Source organism: Centropristis striata, chromosome 8, assembly GCF_030273125.1.
Source record: "Centropristis striata isolate RG_2023a ecotype Rhode Island chromosome 8, C.striata_1.0, whole genome shotgun sequence".
NCBI classification, from domain to species: Eukaryota; Metazoa; Chordata; class Actinopteri; order Perciformes; family Serranidae; genus Centropristis; species Centropristis striata.
In genome coordinates, this window is record NC_081524.1 from 13,593,290 (window position 1) to 13,620,085 (window position 26,796).

At 39.2% G+C, this 26,796-nt stretch overlaps 3 protein-coding genes across 5 annotated transcripts; 1 reads left to right on the forward strand and 2 right to left on the reverse strand.

The window, feature by feature from the left end:
• Nucleotides 1–2,194: 2,194 nt before the first annotated feature.
• On the reverse strand, nucleotides 2,195–18,874 carry l3mbtl1b (L3MBTL histone methyl-lysine binding protein 1b). 3 transcript variants are annotated; one of them, XM_059338417.1, is made up of 22 exons: nucleotides 18,316–18,874; nucleotides 16,720–16,854; nucleotides 15,724–15,919; nucleotides 15,395–15,608; nucleotides 15,169–15,298; nucleotides 14,905–14,956; nucleotides 13,186–13,280; nucleotides 12,953–13,057; nucleotides 12,567–12,702; nucleotides 12,377–12,468; nucleotides 12,140–12,291; nucleotides 11,297–11,373; nucleotides 10,872–10,957; nucleotides 10,184–10,294; nucleotides 9,983–10,097; nucleotides 9,186–9,285; nucleotides 7,125–7,319; nucleotides 6,895–6,996; nucleotides 6,166–6,230; nucleotides 5,903–6,078; nucleotides 5,556–5,618; nucleotides 2,195–3,589 (listed from the first exon to the last, which is right to left on the reverse strand). In XM_059338417.1, the coding sequence occupies exons 2-22, from the start codon at nucleotides 16,828–16,830 to the stop codon at nucleotides 3,461–3,463; spliced, it is 2,502 nt and encodes an 833-aa protein (XP_059194400.1). In that variant the 5' UTR covers nucleotides 16,831–16,854; nucleotides 18,316–18,874; the 3' UTR covers nucleotides 2,195–3,460. The 3 variants fall into 3 exon arrangements, with proteins under 3 accessions (XP_059194400.1, XP_059194399.1, XP_059194401.1); XM_059338416.1 differs by having other exon boundaries at nucleotides 11,270–11,373; XM_059338418.1 differs by lacking the exons at nucleotides 16,720–16,854; nucleotides 18,316–18,874 and adding an exon at nucleotides 16,473–16,527 and having other exon boundaries at nucleotides 11,270–11,373.
• Nucleotides 18,875–19,386: 512 nt separating this feature from the next.
• Nucleotides 19,387–21,282, forward strand: LOC131975698 (transmembrane protein 244-like). Its single transcript, XM_059338436.1, has 6 exons — nucleotides 19,387–19,653; nucleotides 19,999–20,084; nucleotides 20,650–20,723; nucleotides 20,812–20,937; nucleotides 21,027–21,071; nucleotides 21,167–21,282. The coding sequence occupies exons 1-6, from the start codon at nucleotides 19,621–19,623 to the stop codon at nucleotides 21,259–21,261; spliced, it is 459 nt and encodes a 152-aa protein (XP_059194419.1). The 5' UTR covers nucleotides 19,387–19,620; the 3' UTR covers nucleotides 21,262–21,282.
• A 594-nt stretch (nucleotides 21,283–21,876) lies between these two features.
• sgk2b (serum/glucocorticoid regulated kinase 2b) lies at nucleotides 21,877–26,448 on the reverse strand. Its single transcript, XM_059338427.1, has 12 exons — nucleotides 26,257–26,448; nucleotides 25,749–25,824; nucleotides 25,554–25,623; nucleotides 25,424–25,449; nucleotides 25,040–25,097; nucleotides 24,868–24,951; nucleotides 24,637–24,768; nucleotides 24,335–24,447; nucleotides 23,753–23,972; nucleotides 23,378–23,533; nucleotides 22,218–22,307; nucleotides 21,877–22,121 (listed from the first exon to the last, which is right to left on the reverse strand). The coding sequence occupies exons 1-12, from the start codon at nucleotides 26,321–26,323 to the stop codon at nucleotides 21,960–21,962; spliced, it is 1,254 nt and encodes a 417-aa protein (XP_059194410.1). The 5' UTR covers nucleotides 26,324–26,448; the 3' UTR covers nucleotides 21,877–21,959.
• Nucleotides 26,449–26,796: the final 348 nt, after the last annotated feature.

The following is a 26,796-nucleotide window of genomic DNA, read 5'->3' on the forward strand; positions in this document are numbered from 1 at the left end:
GCGCTAAACTGGTTAAGAAATGTGCCTAAAGGGAAATGAAAATGTTTAGTTAAAAATGTATTGCCCTATATGTAAGGTTTTTACCACAGAATGTAACAGGGTCACAGTCTAGTTGAGGGCATTATGGGAAATGTGAGGTTGTGTGGTGAGGTCATGTCAGTTGCATTATGGGTCAGCACGACATGGTTGTGGGCAAAAAACATAAAACTCCAGAGTACTAATCTTCTGCACGTGGTCCATGTGGCACATTTCCTTTATGTTTCCTGTTTACTTGTAATGTTAATATTATTTAATTTCAGCACATTTCTGTTGTGCTTCGGACTTCTTAATGAACACCATGAGAGACTTAATAGAGTTGTATGTGTATTTGCATACATTTTCCCAGGCACAGCTTGTCAGTAAGTACTATGAAAGTAATTTAAAAGGAAATGGGAGGAGATTTTGCTCCAGAGGAATATATTATAAAAGATACGAGGAACAGTGAGCAAGCACTCACGAAAACACCACATCAAGGTCTTTACAATATCAAAATGCATTTGCTCATGGAAACACTTCTGCTTTTGTTCACATGGGGCGCCACAGGCAACACAAAATGAAAGTTCCTGAACGTTGCTTTAACTCAAGGGTGTCAAACTCAAATACACAATGGGCCAAAATTTAAAACTTGAATAAAATCGCGGGCCAAAATTGAACAAATAAACCTTTTAATATATACCAAACATGTTTTGCTTTAACATTGAATATGGAACCAGCAACGCTTATAAACATACAATATATAACTAAATAGTGCAGACATGCAAAATCAAATTTCAAATAAAAAACACATCAATGTCATTAATTTACAATAATAATATAATAATTTGGTATTGCCTCGCGGGCCAAATAAAATTACACTGCGGGCCAAATTTGGCCCGCGGGCCTGGGTTTGACACCCCTGCTTTAACTCTGATTTTGAAGTCAATTTAAAGTATTGATGGATACTACTGCTGCACTGCATGAGTGGATAAAAAGTAAAAAACATTCAGTGACTCCAGAGGGAGCTGCATGCTGATGTCTGCCTCAAGTGATGTCACTTGAGTCCCTCGGTCAGACACTTGACTTAAGTCATTTGGTCCAAATCACATGCAAGTCCCCAAGTTGTTTTGTCTTGGGCAAGTCAAGTCACAGGCTTCTTCCAAGTCAAGTCGACGTTGCCCAACTTGTACATGAAAGGAAGGACATTATTATTAAATGGTAAAATCCTTGTGTTGTTGTTTCTTTTCCTTGTGTTGTTGTTCTTTTCCTTGTGTTGTTGTTTCTTTTCCTTGTGTTGTTGTTTGTTCTCCTTGTGTTGTTGTTTCTTCTCCTTTCATATGTATGTGTGCGTGTGTTTGGGTATGTATCCAAATGTGGGTCCGTGTATGTATGTATGTATGTATGTATAATTTCGCTGCATAGGTCAATTATATTTGTGTTTTTGTAATACAAGACATGTTTAGACAAGGATGTTAACTCGTCATATTTAAGGAGAGGGGGTGGGAGTTTATAAGTTTTACTTCTTCTCACTCCTTTTCGAATATGTATTCTGTCATGTTAAATGTTTTGTCTGACTCTTTTTTTATTTTATTATTTGTTTTCATATTCGAAATAAACTTAAATCAAATCAAATATTGTTGCTAATTATTAACATATCCCAGACCATGGGAAAATTTTTTAACAAACTGGTATTTAAAGGGTTAAATTTATGTAAGTAAATATATGTGATATTTATATTCAGGACTGACGTTAGCTAAAAAAAAATTACTCAGTGAAAGTAGAAAATATTAATATCTACTCCTATTTTTATAGCAGGTTTTTTAATGTGGATATCAAACTAACTTTTTTTAGAGTGAGGCACAAGAGTTAAGTACAAGAGTGAATGTTTTTTCCACCACTGTTAAGAAGTAAATAAAAGCATGTAGAGATAAAGACCACAGTTTTAGATTATGTGTGTTTGCATGTGTGTGTGTGTGTGTGTGAGTGAGTGTGGTGAAACGACTGAGGGTAAATGAGGACAGCAGACAGTGTGCATCTCATTTATTTTCACCCATTCACACACACTTTCCAACAAACAGCCACAGCTTACCTCAGAGCCAGAAAACAGCGTACCATTATCCTTTAAATTAGAATACATAAATAAAAGCTGTTTGCATATAAACAGTTGCTGATGTACACATTCCAACTTGCTGAAGTACACGCTGACCTACAAAGACACTGGCAAATGTTTGTTTCTTTTTCTTTTTTTCTCAAAATCCTTGTATGAATTGAGGCTCGTATTTTACAGTTCACTGTCACAATGTCCTTCCCTGTGGACAGATGTCAAGCCTTTGCATAACCAAGCAGGAGTAAACTCTTGTTAGGGAGCGAGGACAGTCCTTTTGTAGCTGTATACTATTTACAATGTGAATGAACCAAACAAGAAAATATCAACAAAACAACTAAAAGCTGTTTTTTTTAACATTCATATTCATGTGCCGTTCCCCCCCCCAAAAAACAAAAAAGCGGATAAGAACAGAGCAGGTCTGTCGTCTCGTTCCTTTCACATTAAAAGACCGAAAGTTTCCTTGATTCAACTTTTAGCCCTTAGCCCTGCTCGTCACTAATCTATCCTCTGACCAGAGACGCAACACACACACACACACACACACACACACACACACACACACAGGCTGGTGGGAAATTACATCCTCATTTCTCAAACACTCTTGGGTTATATTTGCGCACAGAGACACACAAACACACACACGCACACACACACACACACACGGTCTTTACCATCCCCCATTCAATCTAAGCCTCAGCCAACTCCAATTTAATCAAACTGTCTTGCCTTCGGGCCTGTGGAGCGGCTCACTTTCTCCATCTAGAGGACAAAGGCAGAACTACATAGTGCTTCAGCTCCACTGGGTTTCAAATTTTAAAAACCTCTCGCCACCTCACGATTGTATTTTGCAGCTTTAAAAAAAAAAAAAACAGAAGATCTGTTGCCAAGAAAAATGCAACAAAGCACGAACAGGCTTGTTTCATCTGCTCTGAGCCCAAGCACCATTACAAATCAAATAATACAGGAAATGCAACAGAATCTTGACACTTAATCCAATTGATAAACTGTACAATGTTAAGAAGCATTAAAGGTGCCTGTAGTTCTTTTTTTTAATGATTCAGTAAACAAACACGATATAAGTGAATGAATCCTCATGGTATCATGTAAAACTCTCCCTCAGGTTGATCACTTCTGTCCATCATGGAGAGAGGAGGGGGAGGGAGAGGGACGGATGTTTTTAGAGGTGATGGCTTCCACTTATTTGTCTTCTGTAGCTGCACTATCGCAGAGCTCCACACACCAAACCTGTTCTGGCTGATTTTATCAAATGTCTTATAGCTGATTGTTGATGAAGCCGGAGCTAAGGGAGCGAGTCCTCCCAAGTCTCAGAGTCAGGTCTTACTCTTCGTCTGCGTTCTTCAACATGAGGATGGAGTTGAAGATCTTCAGGGCCGGTCCTAACTTGATGGACAGGATTTTGACGATGTCCGCCTGGGTGAGCAGCAGGAAGGCCTCGCCATCTATTTGCTACAAAGAAAAATAATGTTTTACTCCATTTTGCTAAGTTTTACTGATTCTGAGCCTTTAACTGAAGCTGCTGGTCCATGTTAACGATCATTAAACAGCAGAAACAAGAAGCAACATTGACATATCATCACATTTTAGGTTTTGGCCTTTTGTCCATTCCCATCTTGGCTTTTTTTGAAACCACAAGCGACCATATTTGGACAAGAGGGTGGAGCTATGTTATCAGCTAGCCAGCTCGGTTAGAAAGATGCCAAATTTATTAAAAAATTCACCTTTACAAATGCCTGATCCCAATTCCACATAACTTTGCAACACATCTCCTTTTTCACCCTGAAATATCCACATATATATACAAACACTTATAAATACAAAGTACACATCTGTAGCATTTACATAAAATTCCCCCATTGGTCTGTCTGTCTGTCTGCTGATTTGCTTATCAGCATATATGTATGGCCACACAATAACCCTCCTCATACCTATTAACTATCAGAAATCAACGTAAACAACAACTGGTGTTGTAAATATCTACTCTTTATTTTTATTTTTTTAATTATTTACCTTATTTTCTGTTTAAGTTGTTTGACCTTTTCTTGTTATGTAAAAAAATAAAGTTGTCCTCCAAAAGTTGGGGGGTGGTGGTGGGCCAAAAAAAGAAAAAAGAAAGAAAGATGCCAAATTAACAGGTGGCTCCTTAGAGTGTCTTTTATGAAGCTTTTTGTATGACTTTATAATCTTGTGAAAACTCACTGACCTCAATGAATTGGCTGAGTTTTCTATGCAATAGTATGAGCACACTACTGTATCATTGAGTCATTTCATCATAATGTTTTATTATTTAAAGTTGATTAATGTGATATGAATTTCAGTTTGTACTCCATATCTACTCAGAATAACATTTCAGTGGTTATGATGTTGGTGGTGTGAAAGTTTCAGTGCGAAGATGAGGGAAGAGAAAAGTATCATCCTGGAAGAGCCTTCAGTAAAATCCATGAATTTATGCAGCTTTATTGTATTATATCTGCTCCCCCACATGAGACTTTATGACTCTTCTCCATTTTTATATATTATTTTTTTCTCTCCGACATCTGAACACATATTCCCCAGAGTATTATATGTAGATCTATTTGGGGTTTGAGCGATAGAATCACCATTAGAAAACAAAACACATACATACGTTGACATATTGTAAATTATTTGGTCACACTAACTGCAGGAGGAGATGTGAAGAAAGGGGTCTTTAAAAACATTTGGGGGAGCTCTTATGAAAATGTATGCAGATGTTATAATAATGCAGCAAATTGCATAGACACATTCAACGCTGCACAGCAAACACACTAATATAGTGACTTTAAAGTCTGCACCCTGGTATTAAAACAACTTTCAGACCCATAAGGCCCTTTTTTATGGATTTTATGCCAGACATTAGAACATAAACAGATAGCAGAAATACATTAACACTGAATTGATAAACCAAGTGCGTAATAATAAGTGCATGCCTCATTAATTGGTTGTAAAGTTTTTGCACCCATCTACTACACTAAAAAAGAAGAGTTCACATGTATTTTCAAATGCGAGCAGTATGTGCTTATGCCTGACACTGTAGAACACATTTTTAGACTATTTAGATTAACTGCTTTGTTGAATGACATCTCCTGCCTGAAACAAGCAATTTGAAGAGAAAATCTCAGGCTGTTGCTTTGTTGGGGGACATTTCTGCAAGCAGATTAAGTTAGCATTCACAGCTTCCTGCCAAAAAGGGTCCATTTTAACCCAAATCATGATATTTTCCTAAATCTATCTAAGTAGTTTTGGTGCTGAAACCTCATAAGATTTCTGGCAGAAAAACCTAAAGGCGAACTTCTCCCAAAAACACATCTTTTCAGACTACGTGATTAATCAAGCATTCAAATTTTTAATTAAAGTGAGTTGATTACTAATTGGGTTGAAGTCTTGGTAAGCTTACCTCGGTTTTAAATGTAGCAGCATGTTCTTTACATCCTGGGAGACCTTTGACAAAACTCGCCACCTGATGAAATAAAGAGAGAAACAACTTGCTGCTAAAATCTAGACAGATTGTTAAACTAAAGATGTCTTTATCAATAAATGATTATCTGCTAGCCAAAGTGCCTTGTATGCCTTTATTGAACTGACAGGCAGAAGGAGAGCACCAATTCAGAACCAGAAACCTTGAATATTCATGCACAGTTGCAGTTTCCCAGAACAACTAGCTGCTTTCATGTTGGCGAGTGAATGAGGAGCATGTCTGCTTTGCATGTGTTGGCGCAGTGTGAGTGTGTAAGCATGTCTGACCTCCTCTGCGCTCCAAGTGGCCACTCTCTTGGCAGTCAGCCCCAGGACCTCAGGCAGCAGCTGGCAGTGTTTGTCCCAGCAGAGTGCCACCCGGTGGGGGGGAGAGGCAGAGATGCAGCCGGGGGAGAACACAGACTCGTGGAGGGCCTGCTGGAGAGAGATGGTGTCTGGAGAGGCTGAGGAGAAGGAAGGCAGCAGTGAGTGGGACTGAGCTGCTTGACTGATTTGCATGCTTTATCACATCTGATTTTGCACATATTCACCTTTACTATCACCAATCTCCTCCTTAACGTAGTGCATTTTCAGGTATTTGGGAACTGGAGCAGTTCTGGAGAAACAAGTTAGAAGTTAGAAGTCAGATTTTTGGAAAAGGGTAGTCCACACTCTAAGAATTATCACAGGTATTAAGGTACCTTGCATAGCAAAACTTTGTATTTTAGGGATATACCCTGATTGCTTTTCTGTTCATTCTAAGTGTAAGACTCTGATCAACTTTGGCCTCCTGCAGGCCAGGAGGATGGTTGCATTGTCTTGGAGAGAGACTGAAGTATCTTCTACACAATCTTGGATTAGAGAAATGGCAATGTGTGTTACATTAGAAAAGCTAACCTACTTAATTAAGGGTAAAGTGCAAGAATTTGAAGAGGTGTGGACACCCTAAATGGACTTTCTCAAGCAACAGTAGATTACATTTATCTATAAGCATAATGAGTGTAACAATTTTTTTATTTTAAAAAAAAATATTATTATTTGTTGTAATTGTTATTTTATATTCACACTTTTTTTATTTGATTTTATTTTTTGTGTATGTGTGTTCAGCGGGGTCTGCCTGCTTTTCATTATGTGGCTAGTGTGGTGAGTGTTGATGTGTTTTGTATGTTCTTATTGAAAATTAATAAAAACATTGTTAAAAAAAGAAGAAGTTAGAAGTCACTCTCTGATACAAGAGAAAGCCTCCTGCACAGTTTGCTGCGATGGTTTCATCTCTGTACCTTTTAGGCCTCGTTCCATTGTGGCTTTGCTCACTAGCTCCCCCTGCTGGCTCCGGCTGACTGTTACGTCCCAGTCTCTCAGCTTCCACTGTCACCGGTTTCCTAGCAACACAGATAATCCATTCTCAGGTACACACCACTGGACAGAGTCACATGAGAAGTTCTCCTGGGAGTTTTAGTGGCTTTTCTAAGTTCGTTCATGCTGTTTTTGTGTAATGACAGCCGCAAACCTGTTCTGGGACTCTTCAGCTCCTTCTGGCTGCTCCGACACTAAGGAGGTCGATGTCGTCGTGTTTGTGTGAGGATCCGGGCGTCGCCCACGAGGATGTGGTCCGCTGAGGGCGAGGGGTCGTTCTCCACTCAAGCGATCTGGCAGCAAGCCCTCCTTGTTCAGGTTCATCTCTGAATAGGGACAGCTCACCTGACTGCAAACACACACACAAACTTTAACAAGCCTAAAAGACTGTCACTTTTTTTACTTTTGATGCTCTGCTTTTCAACAGGTTACAACAGATAAAAAAGGCAGCTAGAAATCATCATAAAGACTCAAAACTCCCACACACACAAACGCAACACATTTACACTGCAGGCAGCCCACACAAGTATAAATGACATTTAAGAACACTGAGACTCTTTCTTCTACTCCTGTACACATGACATACACAGTCCCAAATGATTGATAAAATGAGACTAAACTATTCATGTGGTTTGAGCAATAGTGATAGGATACGAAGAAAAATTATAATAATTACCCTAAATGGTAAAAAAGTGAGGATTTCATACACTTTGGACAAGATTTAGATTTGACTGTGCTGACAAAAGGTAAATTAAGCCTTGTGCATCCCTTCAAAAAAGTTGCTCTGACGTCCTTAAAAGGACTAAATATTTATATAATTTTTCCACATTTTTAATGAGTTAAGTCTTTTAACAAACATTCATGCATTTCCTTGTTGCCACTATTATTTTTCTGGTGAAATTGTTTTGAGATTTGTCAGTGAACAGCAACAACATTGATTTTGATGCACTGCAGTCCTCCAAAACGCAGCAGCAATAACCCTGGTGGACACCAAGAAAATAGCATATATTTATCCCATAGGGAAAACATGAGAAAATGGTTCATTGTGGTGAAAAACAGTAAAACCTAAAATTTTAAAGCCAGGGCTCTGGATTCAAAGCCTGATAGAATGGAATGCATTAGTTTATGCTGTAACGACCGAGAGAATAAAAATTGTGGTTTTCATGAGTTTCAATAGGGCCGTTTTTCTCCCCAAGAGTCTGAGTGTATGTTCTTTGGCTTCACGTTTTTAAAAAATGCCAAAAAAAAAAACCCTGGCCAGAATCTACACCATCTAAATATACACAGTCAAAATGATTTAAAAAAATAATAAATTAGATTAAAAAACTACCAATGTCCCTAATGAGATACAGAGGTTAAAAAGTATTACACTAAAGTGTCAGTGCAAAGTAACAAGAGTTTACTGAGACAAAAAACTAATTCATAATATGTAGGGTATGAAAATAAAATAAAATATATACACTATGAAGTATGTGATTTGGACATTGAGATTTAGGCTCCGTTTACACGAGGACGGTCTGAACAGAAGATGGAAAAGTGGCGTCGCATCTTCACTTTTTATTCCTCGTTTAGACGAGCGTTTTCGGGAGGAAATCTGCTGCATACGGTGACGCAAAAGTGTGTGACATTCGATTGTATGCAGCCAGGCGGCATCACTTAAAGCCATAAGAGCATCTTTGGGCATGTGGAAGTTTTCACGCCACACATTTTCATCAGCTACTCCTTCCACAAAGTTCTCCACCATCACTAGATCTCCCAGGTCTCGTTCACAGCCGTCTGTAATACTATCTCTACATATCCTGTACATTTGGTGGAAAGACTCCTGGAAGTTTATTAGAGCTGCCAGAGCAGCTTGAAGGTCCCACCATGGAAATAATCCCACGTTTGTTTATTTTCCTGTACTGGAGCATGTATGTGACGTAAACACATACGTGACGTGAGCAGATCAGATCAGAGTTTTGTGTCTTGTCAGTGTAGACGACACGCTACGGAGGAGAGGATTCAACTTTTCCACTTTGGAAGGTGGTTTCAGATTTTAGCGTCTTTAAGCCCCAAAAACGCCGTCACCGTCTAAACGAAAGGCACTTCCCATAAAATATTTTGTCGTTTTTACCCGCGAGCGTCCTCGTGTAAACGGGGCCTAAGAAACAATAGAAAATACAGAAAATGGGCAAAAAAAACCCTGAAAGGACAGAAGTGAGAATGTGCTACTAACGTGTAGTGGGTCCCATAGCGAGGTCCTCTGATGTGGCCAACCCCGTTGCATCCTGGGGTAGGACATCCCTGTCCTGGGGCAGTCACTAAATCACTGGAGCCTGAAATATATAAACACACACACATAAACACACACACAGGAGTTTTCTTCATAAAACTATGCAAAAAGCCATTTCCAGTTTTAATCCATTATAGATTCCTCCAAAAGTTAAATGAAGGCAGAGACAAACTGTGCTGACTCATCTGTTGAAATTAGAATTTTGGATCCTTCTCCTGAGAAACCTCGACTGACCTCTGTAAATATCAGACAGGACTGACAGGAAGAGAACTCTCACCTCTCTGGACCCCAACTGAGTTGAACTGAGTTGATCTGATGCATCCAATTTTCATTTATTTTATTAAGGTATTTTTTTTAATCTTTTTTTATTTTTTATTTTTTTAATGAGCATACTTGGCATCCTGTGTTTATTTATGTATTGGTATTATTAGCATAATTGTTAATGTTTCCGTTTCTCAGCTTTTTTGCCTCCCTATATATTATTATATATTATTATAATGCTATGTTTTTTGTTTTGTTTTGTATTAATTTTTCTTTTGTGGTTCTTTGTTCTAATGTGCCCTTTAAAAAACAAAAATGTGGAAAACAGGTGTGGAATAAGTTATGTCTTGTACTGATGCTTATGAATGATAATTTCCAATAAAAAATATATATTAAAAAAAAAAAACTTCTGACTTTGAAGAAAGTAATAAAAAATTATCTAAAAAAAAAAAAAAAAAGACAGGAAGAGTGTGTCTCACCATTAGGGTACTGTAGTGGGTGTCCTGTTTTCTGACACCAGCCGAAAGGGTGCAGATCAGGGCAGTCTGTCTCCACCCAGTAGTCATATTCTGAACTCCAGCCATCAAAATGGATCTAAAGGAGAGGACGAGGTGACATAAAAGCCACTTAGACAGAGGCTGAGCACAGTGCAAACATCCCGACGAGGAGACGATGCTGACCTTTAGTCTGTGGTCCTCTGTGTCCATGATAGTTGCAACACGGATGAGCATGGGGTTCCTCTTGTCCACAGCTTCCACTTTCATCCCAATCTGGAAGCCATGTGGAGGTCGCTGCAAACACGGGCAGAACAACAATCACATGACGATATTCACTCTTATTCAACACATCAATCTTTAGATCTTCATCCTCCAAGATTTCTGACGTGAAGGTCAATTTATTGTTCAATTTAGGGGGACCAAATTATGGAATACCTTTTCCCATCTGGCAAAGGACTCCATCTCTGTAAAATGCTTCAAACGGTGTCTAAAAGCTCATTTAACTGCTGTTTTAAAATTCTAATTAACACACAAATACACTTTTTTAACATGTTCATTTTTGTTTTTGTTATTGTCATTATAACTTGTTGATGTTATACATGTGTTTTTTCTATTATCTTATCTATCTCTATCTTATCTATTATCTATATATTTCTTTCTAATAATTATGAAATTTTAGGTGGAGACTTTAAATAAGCCCATCTGGGTTTTCTGCCTCCCCCTGCACTTTACATTATATGTTATCTTTGTCATTTTATGTAATTCTAACTGTGCAAATAAACAAAACCTAAAAAATAAAACCTAAAACCTAATATATAGAATACTGTTGTAAAGATAATATTTGTGTATGTTTGTATTGTGTGAACCGTACCGGTTTGAAAGCGCGAGCAGGAGCAGCCTGTGTTCCCGTCTCTTCCAGGTATTTCTCCCAGGAGAAAGTCTTGGGTTGCTTATATTCTGGGAAGAGAGAACACGATCTGTTAGATTCAGTTTTGTGACCCTTTGAATCAAAAACTAGAGAATACTTGAACATCTATAGGAACTGACAGTGACATGCATTTCTCCACTAATGTACTTAAAATTATTCTTACAGCGGCAACAATATTTGAGAAATGCCAGAAATTTGAAAAAATACTTCAGATAGAAAAATACATTGACTGGATTAGTAAACAATGACTTTATTAGCAGAATCTATTCTTTGTTAGTATTTGCTTGCGCTAATGTTAGATTCTGCATTCCCTACAGTAGATTAAAATAATTTATACTGACCCACGTGTGTCTTGGTCTGTGTCTTACCAGCTGGAGTGGTTAGAGTTAGCTCAGCCTCTTCACAGTATCCCACAGGATGGATGTATGGACTGCTAGCGTCACACCTTGTGAAAAAAAACAACTGCCACATTAACAGGAGCACACAATAAGAATAACAGCATTTTCCAAGCATTCTGTATATCTCCTCTAAATGTCCCTTTTTATTTTATTTATTTATTTAGTATTATTATTATTTGTTTGGTTTTAAGTGTATGTATGTATGTATGTATGTATGTTTATATGTATATTTTTATTTGTATTTTTCGTTTTTTATTATTGTTTATTTGGCTACTGTTCACCCCTCCTGTTTTTCTTTGAGGGGGAGAGAGTTGTATTTTCTCATTATCATTACTATTTATTGTTTTTTTGCTTATTTTATGTGAATGTAACTCTCTGGTTCGGGGGGCGGGGGGTTGTTCTAAAAAGGGGGAAAAATGGGTGTATTGTACCTTTTCTGATTGAATATGTATTATGTCCTGACAACCCAATAAAGATATATATGAAAAAAAAGAAAAGAATAACAGCATAATTTAAGACTTTTCAAATGTGTTCCAGCTGCATAAACTGTGTAGATATGTATGGCAGTTTTTGCAGACCTTCTGCAGACCTATGTCTTAAGACATAGAAGAACATGTTTATACTTATAAAATAAAATTGTGACTTAAAAAAAACCCCAGGAAAACCAAAAAGATTATAATAAGTAATTTAAAACGTAATAATAATATTACAATAATAGTAACAATACTACTATAACTTATATGACATCAACTGCAAAATATTCTTGCCTATATAGCATCATACCTGTTCTTCAGTCTTAAACCTGGCTCTTACCAGTAATCATATGTGTCATCCCAGTTATCAAAATGAATAAGGAGTCGGTTGTCAACAACAGCAGCAATGGTTGCCACGCAGATCAACGACGGGTTCTTCCTGTCGATCGCCTCCAGCTTCATTCCCGCTCGAAATCCAGACGGAGTCACTGACTGAAGGAAAAATAACAGATATTTAACACATAAAGACCCTGAATTTGAAAACAATCTGATGGCTTTAGATGTGAGTAAAACTCACTGTGTTGAGGCTCTTGAAAAGGTGTTTTGGGGCCAACTGACCCCTACAATTCTTTACATACATGCTCCAGTTAAACTCTCCATCCTTACAACCTAGAAGACAAACTGACTCAGTTAAAGCTGTTTGTAAAAGCATTAATAGATAGCGTGTGCGTGTGTGTGTGTGTGTGTGTGTGTGAGAGAGCAATTACCTTTAGGCAACAATAACTTATGCCCATTCTTCTCACACCAGCCAGCCGGTTTCATATCCCACGAGTCGGCGTTGGCCCAGAAGTCGTAGCATTCTGGGTAACCATCAAAGTGGAGCCTTACCCTGTAGCCTTGTATCTGAGAGGCAAAGATAAGAGTCAGATTCTTCATTATAAGCGGAAATAAAGATAGATGTGATGTGGTCTCATCACAAACAACTATTAATTCAATTCAATTCAATTCAATTGGCTTTATTGGCATGACGTAACAATGTATATATTGCCAAAGCAACCATCGGAAAAAAAGATAACAAGGAAAGCAATATTTACAATAAATTATTAAAATTCTGTTATTCATTTTAAAAGATATAAACTATTAGCACACATACCTCTGCGACACTGAGTACACAGAAGAGAGACGGATGCGATGGGTCCAGCCCCTCCAGCTTCATTCCCACCTTAAAGCTGTTCCTGCTTTGAGGAAATGACTGATGCTGCAAGACAAACACACATCATAGCACAGATATGATTTGACTCATCTGAGAACAAATAAACAAAACCATCTGAATATGCTTGAAATATAAATGTGTGTAATTTGCCAGTGTTTATGGGAGGGAAATACCTCTTTGAACAACTTAACAGGAGCAGCGATGGCTCTCTCCTCTTCCAGGTAAGCTGGCCAGCTCCATGCCTGTTTCTTATTGGCTGGGGCCGCCACTGAGGTTTGGGCAAAACATACCAAAGTGTTATTTGGTGCGTGAGGAACTCACACAGTTATCTATCGTTCAATAATGTCATGGAACTCTTTGCCTCCTCGCATCTCTAGCACGCAATACAAATTGTCATTCAAAAAATTACTTAAGACACACTTGATGCCACCCACCAAATGAATAATTACTAATATGTTGCAATTTATTTTGTTTTCTTATTTTATTTCTTTTTCTCTGCTATATCTGTAGCCGGATGATTCTTCCTTTTAAATTTTCTCTAATGAAATGATAAATTATAAGTGTATACAGCTGATATTGACATGATAGACATCTGAATTAATGATTTTTACAGTATAACATTTGTCGGGTAAATATGAATGTAGCATTTTTTTAACAGTATTGCATGTATGTATTAATTGAGTTTGTTATTGTTTTTCTTGTATGTACTGTTTTTGTTTATTTTGTTTGTATGTCATTTTCTATGTCTTTTTAGGGACCCCAGGAGGACTAGCAGTTGCCAAGGCGTCAGCTAATGGGGATCCATTCAATAAACAATAAACAATAAACAATCACATTCATGAGAAACATACAGATGCAGATACACCTCTTTCCCATGTTTGGGATCTATTTTATTTAGATCAGCTCAGTTTTTTTGACAGTTTTCTGAAGTTGCGATATTTTAAAGTGATAGTTTGTATTTATTTCAAGTGGGGTTGTATGAGGTACTTATCCATTGTCAGTGTTTATTACAGTAGATGGGGGTAAGCACTCCCCCAGTTTAGAGAAGCAGGCAGGAGACATTGAAAAAATTGACAGTGAAACTAAGCACTGTGCTGGTGTGGATGAAAAAGTATTTAAGAAAAAGTAGTCTAAATCAATTTAATTGTACGCCATATTTAAAATATTTTCACCACTTTACCTTGCCATCAGACAACTCTTCCCTTATCTATGTTCTCTTTACAGCCATTGATAGACCCCATTGGCAAAAAGAGCAATTTTACCTCGCAGAACACAGGAGTTGCTGGTCTACCGCTGCATCAACTGTTAGTTTGTGTTATTGTGTGACTTTAGTGAATCTGAACTAACACTTTAAAACACCAAAGTCACACAATAACACAAACTAACTAACCAACCAACCAACCGACAGAGGCAGCAGTAGAGCAGTAACTGTCTCGTTCTGCAAGTAAAAATAGGAGTCTGGTGGATATGACGAGAGCATAGATGGCGAAAATAGTGAACTAAAAATAAACTAAATAGAGACTAGCTTCAATGCCAACATCCTGCCTGCTACTTCAAACTGGGGACGTGCCGACCTCCATCTATTGTAGGTAATACACTCACTGCCTAATGATAAATACTTCATACAACCCGATATTTCAAGACCTTTTCAATGCTAAATAAAAGAAAATAAAAGTTGATAAATATGAGGATCTCACTGGAGCAACAAGACATTAAACTGCAGCATTTTTAGGACTAATTTATTTAGAGTGGTATTATTACCTGTTAAAGCCTTGAATTGAGATAACCCTGTTAGTCATTTACAGATTTTTAAGGGATTTAGTAACACTAAGACAGGAAAACATCTCCCTCCATCCTTCCCTCCCCTCTACAGTGGCAGCAGTCTAACATACCCAGTTTTGCAATTTTGGCACCTCTCCGGCCTTTCGTAGTCTTGGCCTTTTCCTACAAAAAGTGAGATGAAAGAATGCATCAATAATTGGAATTATCAACTTTCTTACCAACAATCTTGCGTTTTCTCCATGACAAGATTAAGAGAGAAAGAAACATAATAGAAACATTCTGTTAGATACTTAATTCAAAACCTAATTTATTACAGCAAGGCATCAATGTGTGGCCTGTAGCTCTGAAAGGGGGCAAGAATTTATGCTGCTTACCTCTGGTTCCTCTTGGTTGTCTTCCTCTTCATCACCAGAATCCATATAGATCTTCCTCTTTTTGCGCACACGTTTACCCAGCCGCTCACCCTCAACTGCTTGGCTCTCCCTTGCTTCCCCAGGAGACGATCTATAGAGGTGTATGGTGTTGTGATTAAACAATAAAGAGAAATAATCTTTAAGGACAACAGAGAGGTGCGAGAGGATGCTGGAGGTGAGATGTTACCTGCCACTGGAGGGCTGGGCACAAACAGAGCTACAGAATTTGCCCTGAAGGAGGGCGTCTCGGGGAACTCGGCTACCACAAGCCCGGCACCTTAACAGCTCCCCATTTGGGCCCATGTCTGCACTAGAGCCAACCTCAACACTGGGACCCACCTCCACACTGGGGCCCTCCATACTGGGGCCCTCCTCTAACGACAGGAGCACAGGACCGGGGGCTAGAGGACAAAACAGATGGAAGGACTGAAACTGACATGTAGAGCATAAAATACAAACACTGCAATTCTTAACATTAACAGTGATGTAAAGGTTAAAAAAAAAGCACTGCCATACCTTTAACTTGAGAGGAACCTGGTTGACTCTGATTGGCTGGAGCTTTGGCTGTACCAGTCTGTGATTGGCCCTCAGGTGGAGGGGTGGGTGTGTGTGACTGTGCTGGGTCCAAGGTCTCGCGTTTAGGCTCTACCTGCTGCCCTTTGACCTCTACGTCTGTGACAATCTCAAGAGTCCCAAACTCAGTCATGCGGAACTGAAAGACAAAATAAAGGTAGAAAAAGAAATGTTCATCAAGGTTTCTCCCAGGAGAGTCTACAGCTAAGCAGGACCGAACAATGTTCTTTTAAAAAAGGACTAAAAACATTCCTTTTTAGCAAAACCTTTGGTTCATCTAGATGGTTTTTAGATTATGTATGTATGTTTTCCTTTTTTAGCTGTTTTTTTCCCCTTTTTTATCCTTTTTATAATTAGAATGTTATGCTTTTAACCTGTAGCACTTTGAGATTTCCTGTTATGTAAAGAGCATTACAAATAAAATGTTTTATTATTATTATTATGTTTTCAAATGAAGCTTCTGTCATATTTTAAGAAGTCATATATCGTTTAAATCCTCTAATTGAATAAAGTGATTCATCTGATTCAAGAGTTCATTAGATCAACTTTCTCTAATGAAATACGCCGTGCCTCTCTTTGTGTGAAGCAAGTGGAACAGTTTCTTTAGAAATAGTCAAATGGTTGTTCCTGGTGAATGTAATTAGTCAAGGACAGCCTGAATAATAGCTAAATACATCAAATATATGGCTTACCCTGTTTGAAAAAGCTCTCCTCTTTTCCCCTGAAGGATTATGTTTTCTTTAATAAAAAACATATTCCTTTTTTAGAAAGTAAGCAGAGTTGGTTATAATTTCAGGTGAGGTGTCCTGCCTCTACTATTTAAAAACAAAACAAAAACAAACCCTGCTCTTTCAAATCTGAGCATGAATCAGAGACTTGTACACAAATTTACACATTTGGATGTGATACTTCAAACAGGAACATAAATCTCTCTCATACCCTGATGTCACTGCCTGGCAGTGTAGCAATACCATCCTTCCAGTCCAGAGCGCCCATCATATCAAACTCAGCTCCCTGGGAGGGGCCATCACTGGGTGGAGTGTCGGTCATTCCCACTCCTCTGATATCCCCAACCTGCACAGAGATAAAAAATAAATAAATAAAAAAACAGCCACAGTAAAGACACTCTCATACAGAGAAAAAAGAAAGATTTTCGGTTGAATAGAAAGCTCCAGGCCACATCTGTGACTTAAATTATGCCATTTTTCCTCCATCTATTGTGCTACCTGGTGGGATTATCCAGGTGCAGCAGCCCCCGTTTGGTTTTACCTACAAAGTGCTCCCAACGACAAAATGCAGTTTCTACCTGCACTTGTAAACAGCGTTACCCAACATCACCTCTAGATGGCGACGGTGCGCTGGCTTGCAGGATACACCATGCACTTCGATTTCAGACAAAACAGTCAATAATAATATTGTTTTGCTGGTCAACCAAGAGGCAAATACGTGCACAAACGGCCCCATTAGAGTGAACCTCCATCAGGACCATTGACAAACATGAGAAAATATGTCTCAACTTGAAGTTAACCACACAAGTTCATCTTTTCCTTGTTTTAACAGTATCTCTTAAAACCGGCTGTTTGTCTGGTTGTAAACAAGTGAGTGGGTAGTTTATTAATCAATTTTAAAGAGAACACTGATTTCTGCACTGATTTGCCAAACTTAAAAGCGTTTTTGTCTGACTAATATTACGATATAACGTTTTAGTCTTGACGCATGTTCAACATTGAATTAAGGGGATATTTTCTGTTTGCATGGTGGCCGTAACCATGTGAAAAGTAAACAACAGCCCGAGCTAATGGATCTTGATTAAGTTTGACTTTGCACTTGATACCTCAATTTTATTCTAGCCATAAATAAAGTGTATCTAGGAGCGCCCATGATTAGCATTCGTCTTATACAAAATGGCGGAGCATAGGAAGAGGCCACCAACACGTTTAAACTATGTAAATTACTCAAGTTACCCATTTAAACAAATAATGCAAAGCCGCTACGCGTCGAACAAAAGCAAACGCGTGCTGTGTAATTTCCTGACTTTGTGTTTTCCGTCACTCGAGTTATTTTCTTCACTTTCCCCTTGTCACGGAATGTCAGCCCAGGTTGCTAGCTAGCGCTGGCATGAAGCTAACAGTCAGCTAGCTCCACTCCGTCTAACTGAACGGAGGGCTGCTAGACGGCTAGTGGTAGCATTGTGACTGGATGCAGCCAGCTAAGGACAATCTGTAATAAATAAGTTTCCCGGTTAATAACAATAGGAAAACGCATTTTGCATAAAAAGCCAATATTTCTTAGAACATCACACACAGTCCCAATAACACCGCGCTACTGTTATGAGCTTCAACATTGTTGCTTGATTAATTTCTTCCATAGAAACTTGAAAAAAAAAACGATTTATTCTCGCCGTTTTAAATCAGAGTGAAAATAATGTGAACTATCGCTAATTAGCAAGACGAAGGTAGCTTTTTCAAATTTTACCACTGTTAACGGCAATAAATGAGTATTAACGCCCGCATTGTTTAAAAATGTGGAACTCACCTCGTTTCTGTTTTAACTCTTATTTAGAGCTGGATAGAAGGATGCGCATGCGTGCAAGATGCGCTGCCTGACAACTTTGGGTCTCGGAAAAGTTCAGTTTACTATCGGTGGTCAATACCAGCCCTGTTTACACTTATAACACGCCCAGAACTCAGCTCAGTGCCGATATAACGAGTACTACCGCCCGACTGGGGCTCATATCCCCCTTTTGCTCATAACAGCCACAGAAGTATTTCCCTGAAGAAGTACGACTGTGTATCAATGGAGCGCAGGGACCGCAGTGCCTTCCATAACCGTTGAGGAGCGGTTGGTTCCCCTGTTGTCAAACTGGCAGTTTACCCCCCAGTTACAAACCCTCTACGGCCGTTTAAGCTAATTTCTGTAGATGCAATCCGAGCACAAGCGATAATCAGTTTCTACACGCCGGTGCTAACTGTAGGATTAAATACTCAGGCCTGTAAAATTACCCGGAGTGACATTTTTTTTTAAAAAACGACCCTAATACGTTGCAACACAAAAGCCTGTACTGGTCCGGCTGTTAAAACACATCTACAGTTGTGTGGCTGGTGCGTTTAGGGGCTATCTTCACCAGTGACGTTAAATGAAGTCGGGCAGGATGACTATTGAGTTTAGCCTCATCAAACCCTAATGAAACACTACGTTTGGTGCGCTAAATCACTAATGTAGGGCTACATTTGTGCTGAATTTCACAAGAGAAAGCTATTTTATCGGACTGTGCACAGTTGCATTAACTGAATATATGGTTTATGGTTTTAATGTGACAACTAATCCATTTAATTCAATAGTGGGATTACTATGGGTACTCATTCCTTCCAGTGGGATTTTAGATTGATTTTAAGTGTTTGTGGTGTCGCTGATGGTCCAAATACTCACGTTGAACCACATCATCTCCAGCTACCCTGCAGTATGCAATCCCTCCCACATAGGGCGGTTATGGTTTCTCCGGTATAATAAAGCTACGGATTTGATGGGCCATTTTAGCCATAATTTTGATGAAATACACTCAGTCTAAACACAAAAACGCTCTAGTATCCATCGGTGTGTATTCAGTTGCCAGCTAACAGGTACATAGGGAGAAAAGTCTTTATTTCAGTCAACAAAGGCCGCCCTGATACGAGGTGAAATGAGTTCACCGTTTGGCTGTAGCGGCTCTAGTTTGTGCCTTGTGTTTGTCGCTAGATGGCAGAAGCAGTCCAGTTTTCTATCTAGGGGATTAACGGGGTCGTGCACCGTGCTGCAGCAGCCTGGACTATTTGTAATATAACATCAAGTACAAACCATGAGATGGCATTCAAAGGCAACGCGGTCGACTCGAAGGTAAGAGGAGGTTAATGTATCATGCGTAATGTGTCTCCGTGAAGTGTCATTCTGTCAATCGGGATCGCCTGTAGGGAAATGATGTGCAATTAAACAATGAAGATGATATGACAGGCTAGGCTACGTCGGAGGTATAATATCTTTAATGTAAAGATCATAATTCTGATTGTAAAGTCAGGTTTTGCAGCAGATAGTTACTGTCTGCCTCCCACTGCAGCCGGATAGCCTATAACATGTAGGACTGCATAGCTCCAGGTTAGTGTCTGCGTGGAAAATATGTGGTGTTGCACACACTACACAAATTAGATGCTGTATTGTGATGTTTATTCTGTCTCACCCCCACAGACCGTGCTCTTCAATCTTCTGCTGTGTCTACTCATATTTTACTCTCTTTTCTACATGATTGGGAGTGTTTGCTTCGGTGCCTTCAGGTGAGAATCTCTTACGCGCATGCGCACAGCAAACCAGCTTGAAAGCATCATAATCAACCTGTCCTGTAAATACCGCTAGAACTTCACTTATTCTAGTAACTGTTGTCCTTACATAGTGACTATTCGTGAATAAAACTCTGTTTTAATAAGATCACATGTAGTAAACCAGGGCAGGCAGTATTTCTAATGTTTCTGCCGGCGAAATATGATGCAGTATGTGAAGTCTGCAGTTTGTCTTTAGAGGTTGTAATACACACACAATGTACAGAAAGAGGAGGGACAGGGGCTCAAACAACTTAGTTTTGAATAAGGCTCCATTGTGGGTTAATCTGGCCATGGATCTACCATTGCAGCAGTGTTTGCAGGGGTGAGGTTTAATTATTATATCAACACCAGGAGGCCTCAGTGGAGAAAAAGGTTAAGTCTGTATGCCTGTTGATAAGTAGACAAAAGAGCTGAGATACATTAACACTTTAGGGGATTATACCACACTCTTTTGCAAATGCAGACAACAGATTTCCCTTTTTATTGTATATTTAATCCAGTCCTTATTTTTCATTCACAGGTTGGATCACTTTGACGGACTGATTCCATTTGACTTTAAGACCGAACCTGCCGAATCAAACTCCAAATACTTGGGTGAGCACACTAAATGAAGCCAGTAAGATCAACAAATAGTGTAAACTTTTTTTCACTTCTTGTATTTTTTTTCCACTACGTTTCTCAGTGAACCTCCTGTCCTTGGAGCTCACCTACTTTTGCAGTGGCCTTTTGTTTGCTGCAGTGGTTAGGAGGCGGGTGTGGGACTACGCCCTCACCGTCACACTTCTGCACGTAATGATTACCAGCCTAGGTGAGCAGAAATCTAACAAATAAATCCTCTGGTACACACAAATTGTAGAATCTGTTTTTTAAAATGCATGTTGTGTTCCCATGTGACAGTGATGTTGGAGTTTCCGACAGTGTGGCAGTGGTGGCTTGCTTTAGGTAAAACAAACATGACTGGCAACTTATCTATTAGTCATTACATTTAACTTTATAAGCTCAGTTTTTTTCCACTCTACATTTTTTTTGTTCCGTAGGTAGTGGCTTGTTTCTGATGATCTGCAACGGTCAGCTGATAGCGTACTTCACCTGCCAGAGTGACCAGAGCTACTCCTCATTCAGCATCTACTGACAGTGTCACACTCTGTATGAACTGTTTCAAAAAGTCTTGTGCAATGAGGTACAGAGGATTGGACCAGATGCTCTCATCCTGGAGACACCCATTAGAGTCTCCGCGGTGATGGATTTTTTTCTGTTTGTCACTGAGATAAGTCTCCTCACAATCACACATAGTCTGAGCGGGGTACAATTTTTGTTTAAGGGTTGGCAACAGACTGACGTCCTACTGTTTTTTTTTTAATGTAAATGCCACAAGGAGATGTTCTCTGTATTTTGCTCGTGATGCACCACGCCTCTGTCAATGTGCAGGATTTCAAGGCATACCGTGAAGTGTTTTCAATCCCCTTGTAACCTGTGAATGTAATGGCAGATCGGGAAAGTTGCAATAAATGTTTGTGGTGTACTTTAAAGACATAAATGTAAAGTGTTAATAAATAAAGCTGCTTCAGATTGAGTGTTTATTTTTTTACCCTCTTACACATTAAGGTACCTCAGATTTGTAAAATAGTGACCAGCCTATTTCACATTATGAACTGATGATAAAAAAATAACAGCAATAGCATAAAAATATACTTTAGTAACCAATGAAACATGCAGTGTTGGTGTAAGAATATTTTTTGCTTCAGTGTTTAAAAATAGACTTTGATTTAATAATTTATGACATAAAAAATAAATATTTTAACAAACATGCTCTCAGAGGATTTGGCGTTGTCATGAAACCGGCTGTGCTTCAACGTATTCCACTGGGTTCATGTAGGAGAATCCTGGGAAAGCCTCGTTGGTCCCGCATGGCTGGCACCGCTCATTCACAGAAGCAGGGACAGGTTGTAGCGTGAACTCAGGGTCGATGTAGCTGACATCACAGGGACCAGTCTGGAGAGGAGAGGGGAATAAACATACCCTCAGCTATACTGTGCATTGGTTAACAAACAAACAGTGCTCTCCATTCATTTTTTTAATCATTCCTACCACTTTTGGGATGAATGGGGGTGTGACTTTCCTGGCCAGGAGGTCGTCCCAGTTGATTGATGTAAAGAATGCATGTTCCTGCAGCTCCACCTGGAGATATATTGAGATTAGACTCTCTGTGGTTATGCATGTTTATATGAATCATTGCTTTTCTCCATAGACTGCATAAAAGAAGTGGATGTTGTCACATCATCCACTGGTTTGTGGACAACTGTTTTGAAGCCTCGCCTTGGTTTTTTGAGCCATAAGCAGAGGTGGGCAGAGTAGCCAAAAAATGTACTCAAGTAAAAGTAAAAGTACTCATAAAAATAATTACTCAAGTAAGAGTAAAAAAGTATGCAGTGAAAAGACTACTCAAGTAGTACTGCGTTTTCTCCGGATTTATTTTTGAAAGCAACACAAACGGTATAAAATAGTAGCAAACAACATATAAAACAGCAATCTTCAAACTAAAGATACAATATATTGCCATAAGTTACAAAGGGTGGACCGACATCATATTAAACCCTATGGATTAAGAATGGGATGTCACTTTAGTTCATATGTGAGTCAAGGCAGGTGACAGGCCGTTAAAAAGTGCGCGTTCACTGTTGCTATGGCTACGACCAACATGGCAACACTTGTCATCTGACCCAAGTAGCTGCATTTGATTGGCAAGATCATTTTCTAATGTTTTTTATTGGTTGAAAGCTGAAGACGTAGAAATAGATCTCGCATGTAATTAAAAAAAAAGATTAAAAAAAAAAAAAAAGTAACTACCATCACGTAGCCAAATAGAACGGCGTAAAAGTACCGTTCCTTTTTCAAATATATACTCAAGTAAAAGTAAAAGTATGGTCCAAAATAACTACTCCTAAAATTACAATTTATCCAAAAAGTTACTCAAGTATTTGTAACGCAGTAAATGTAGCGCGTTACTACCCACCTCTGGCCATAAGTGACCATATATGGATGAGAGAGTCAGTTCTACCAAGTCAGCTTCAATAATTCAAGGTAAACCAAACACAAGGCCGCGGTGCTTAAATGTTCACACTGCTATGAATACACATTAATATGTCACTATTCTGATTGACAGGTCACTGTGGTGGCAACGCCTTCAACCATGCCCTTCTTTATCATCTATTTTATGGGTTGGTCTGTTTTTGTGTGTGTCCACTTACAAGGTCATGACTCCCACCAAAGCGTTTGGTAACGTCTCTTTCCAGCAATCCCCTCAACAGTGAGCGGGCAGCGGGAGAGCCTCCATGACGCATCTGTAGTGGAGCGTGAAGTATGTTCTCAAACATCTCTGCCTTGTTGCAGCTGTAAAATGGAGGCTGAAAGAAAGAATAGGAAAAAAAAAAAAGATTCAGACAAGGACAAGGAAAAAGGTGATATGCTGAAAATATTCTATCACATTAAGCACTCAACCTGTCCAGGGTGTACCCTGCCTCTCGCCCCAAAGTCAGCTGGGATCGGCTCCAGCCTGCACCATCCAGAGTGCGGATAAGCGGTTAAGAATAATGAATGAATAAATGAATGAATTAAGCACTCACCAGTCCATAGAGCATCTCAAACAGCACAGTGCCGAGGCTCCACCAGTCCACTGCTGGACTGTACGGCTGGCCTTGTAGCACCTCTGGAGCAAGGTACTCAGGAGTCCCACAGAATGTATGCGTAATCCCACCTAAGGCCACTCCTTCTTTACAAAGCCCAAAGTCTGTCAGCATCGCATGACCCTCACGGTCCAGCAGGATGTTCTCTGGTTTGAGGTCCCTGGAAGACAAACAGATTGGACAAAAGTGTGGGTTTAGTCTGAAAACTATTGCAAAAACCTATTTCAGGTATTCCTATTGATATAACTGTTGTTTTTGATTCAGTTTGCTCTGGTTTCACCTCACTTTTCCTTCCGTTTATTTTTTAATGTGGCATTTGAAAACATGGTGGTTTTTAGTGGTAACATTTTCTATGCAGGAGTCTCTTATCAAAGTGAAATTTTCATTGGGACTTCCCAGCATGAATCAATTAAACATGTGGAACGTGTTTAAATCAAACATGAGCAAAGAAAGTGAGCCAAAACTCAGAAGACTGACTTTGCACTGGCTTGTCTGTTTGTGTATTTGTGTGTGTATGTGTACCTGTAAACGATGTCAAGAGAGTGGAGGTAGCCCAACGCCGTGGCCATTTCTGCAGCGTAAAAAGCTGCCCTGGGTTCAGGAAATGACCCCTCCCTCTGAAGGTGGTAGAAGAGCTGAGGAAAACAGGTGATGGCACCTTTACGTGAATCTCAGTTGTTTGCATAGGCTTAAGAAATATACAGTCTTTCATGTTTTTGTGTGCTAAAGAAACTGAAAGTTTACTCTATGATACAAAAATTGTCATTCCCCCAGTTTGTAACCATCCCACAGTTGACAGGGAGAAATAGTTTTTAGACACATACCTCCCCTCCATTAACATAGTCCAGGACAAAGTAGAGTGTGTTTAGTGTCTGGAAAGAGAAGTGGAGCCCAACCAGGAATGGATGTTGTAGTCCCTTCAGCAGCACACTCCTCTCGACCATCACATGCCTCTGCTATAGAGACACAACAGATACAACAAGTAGGTAGGTTGATCGATCGATAGATGGACAGATAGATAGATAGATAGATAGATAGATAGATAGATAGATTACCTCTTTCCTCTTGATAATCATCTGTTTCTGCAAAACTTTCACAGCGTAATAGCCTCCATCTTTTCGGTGTCTTGCGAGCAACACCTGTAAAAGTTTGACCCGTGTCATTCACTGTCGCAACAAAAATCTTACAATCACATATACAAAAATGTACAATAAAAAAATATTCTACCTTTCCAAAACTTCCTTTGCCAATAAGTTTGAGGTAGTCAAAGTCTGATGGTTTCATCCTGGTTAAAATAACAGAAGAAATTGTCAGAAATGTGTTGTTAGGCATACTCCTAAACGGTTTATGAGTAATTACTTAATTTGTGGTTATTAAAGTATCTATATATGCCTACACAGATCAGTTAATGGGCTATTATGTTGCATAAATAAAATATGTTTATGGTTGCAAGGTTGTGACCACACATTTATTTAAATTCACAGACTTTTTAACTGCATATTGCAGTTCTGAATTTAAGTCCAACACGAACTGGTACAGACAGAAAAACATGATCTGTAACATGAAGAAAAACCGTAGTTCTTTTTGGCATCAGGTGATAACATGACTTACTGTGAGGTTTCTCCAGTCGCTGAGCTCTGAGGAGAAAAAAGACACATAGGGTGAGGAGGGTCAGGAGGTCAGATACAGTTTCACCTCCTGTCAACACTCAGCACAGTCTGTGAAAAACCTCTCTACTCACCACTGTGCCCCTCTCCTGCTTCCCTCTTCTCACCCTGCTCTGCCGCCGCAGGATTTTCTGGGTGTCGAGGCTTCAATCAAAAAAGGCAAAAACAGTTCATGTAGGTTTGTTTGCTTGTTTGTTTGTTTTGTTTATATAAATCAGTTTCAGCACAAAGTCGAAAAAAGAAGAAGCTATAAACTTATGCAAACTTACTGTTGGCAGAATTGCTGACTGGAAACATGTTTGTTTAAGAAGTCACTGAAACCAACTCTCTTTCCCTTGAGCAGAGCTGCAAGACAGGCAAAAGGTTAGCTAGTCCCTCAGCGTTGCATAAGAGTGCAACAGCTGTATTTAACGTTAGCTACTCAGGAGGAATTTGACATAGTTTAATGGGGTTATGAAACTTTTATGACTGACTGGTTTCAGTGTTTCAAAGAGGCAAATGTGGCCTCTTGGAAACATTTTTTTAAAGCCAAGCCTTGCTATGTTACGTAAATACAATATTCTCATACTATATGGGTGACCTCTTTGTAACTAACCTAATTTTTTGTCTCTTGTAGCACTTTTTTAAGCTAGTGTTAACCTTTACTTTTGACTGTAACTGCTGAGACGTATCGTTCATTTGAAAGAAGTTAACGGTCGAATTTAAACTAGCTTAATGATGATAATAAAAAAAACAAATAAAAAAAAACGCTAGTTAGCAAGATTAACTTTTACGTACCTGAGAAAAAAGACACAAGTCCTCTCATTTTGGCGTAGGTCAGTGGATGGTCTTGAGTCACGGTCATTTTGACGAATACTGACTGACTGGGAGGTTTTGTAAAAATTAAAAAGAGGGGAGAAGTTGACCGTGGCGGCGGACAGCCCAGCAGCAGAGACGCCCCGCGTGTCCCAAACTTTCAGAGTGCTGCTGCTCAGTTTAAAAACCGGTGACGTCGCAGACGAATACCGGCATTGCTGCGTTTAAGTGCACTCGTAGTTGTCGGAATTATGAAGAGTGTGCACATGAGCGACCTAAATTGATTTGGTTGCTGTTTCTTTAGGTCCACTTCAGAAGGACTTACATGCACCCAACTTTTAATTTTTATCTACATCCTGAGGACTTTGCAGAAGAATTTGTTCATATATCATGCATAGCCTGATTTGTACATCATTTTATCCTACCCCAAAAACAACATGTTACATTTCGTCACCCTGTTAAAATAATCGCCTAACTCATCTTTTCAAGTTTTGCAGGAAACACAAAAAACTTCACCAAAAG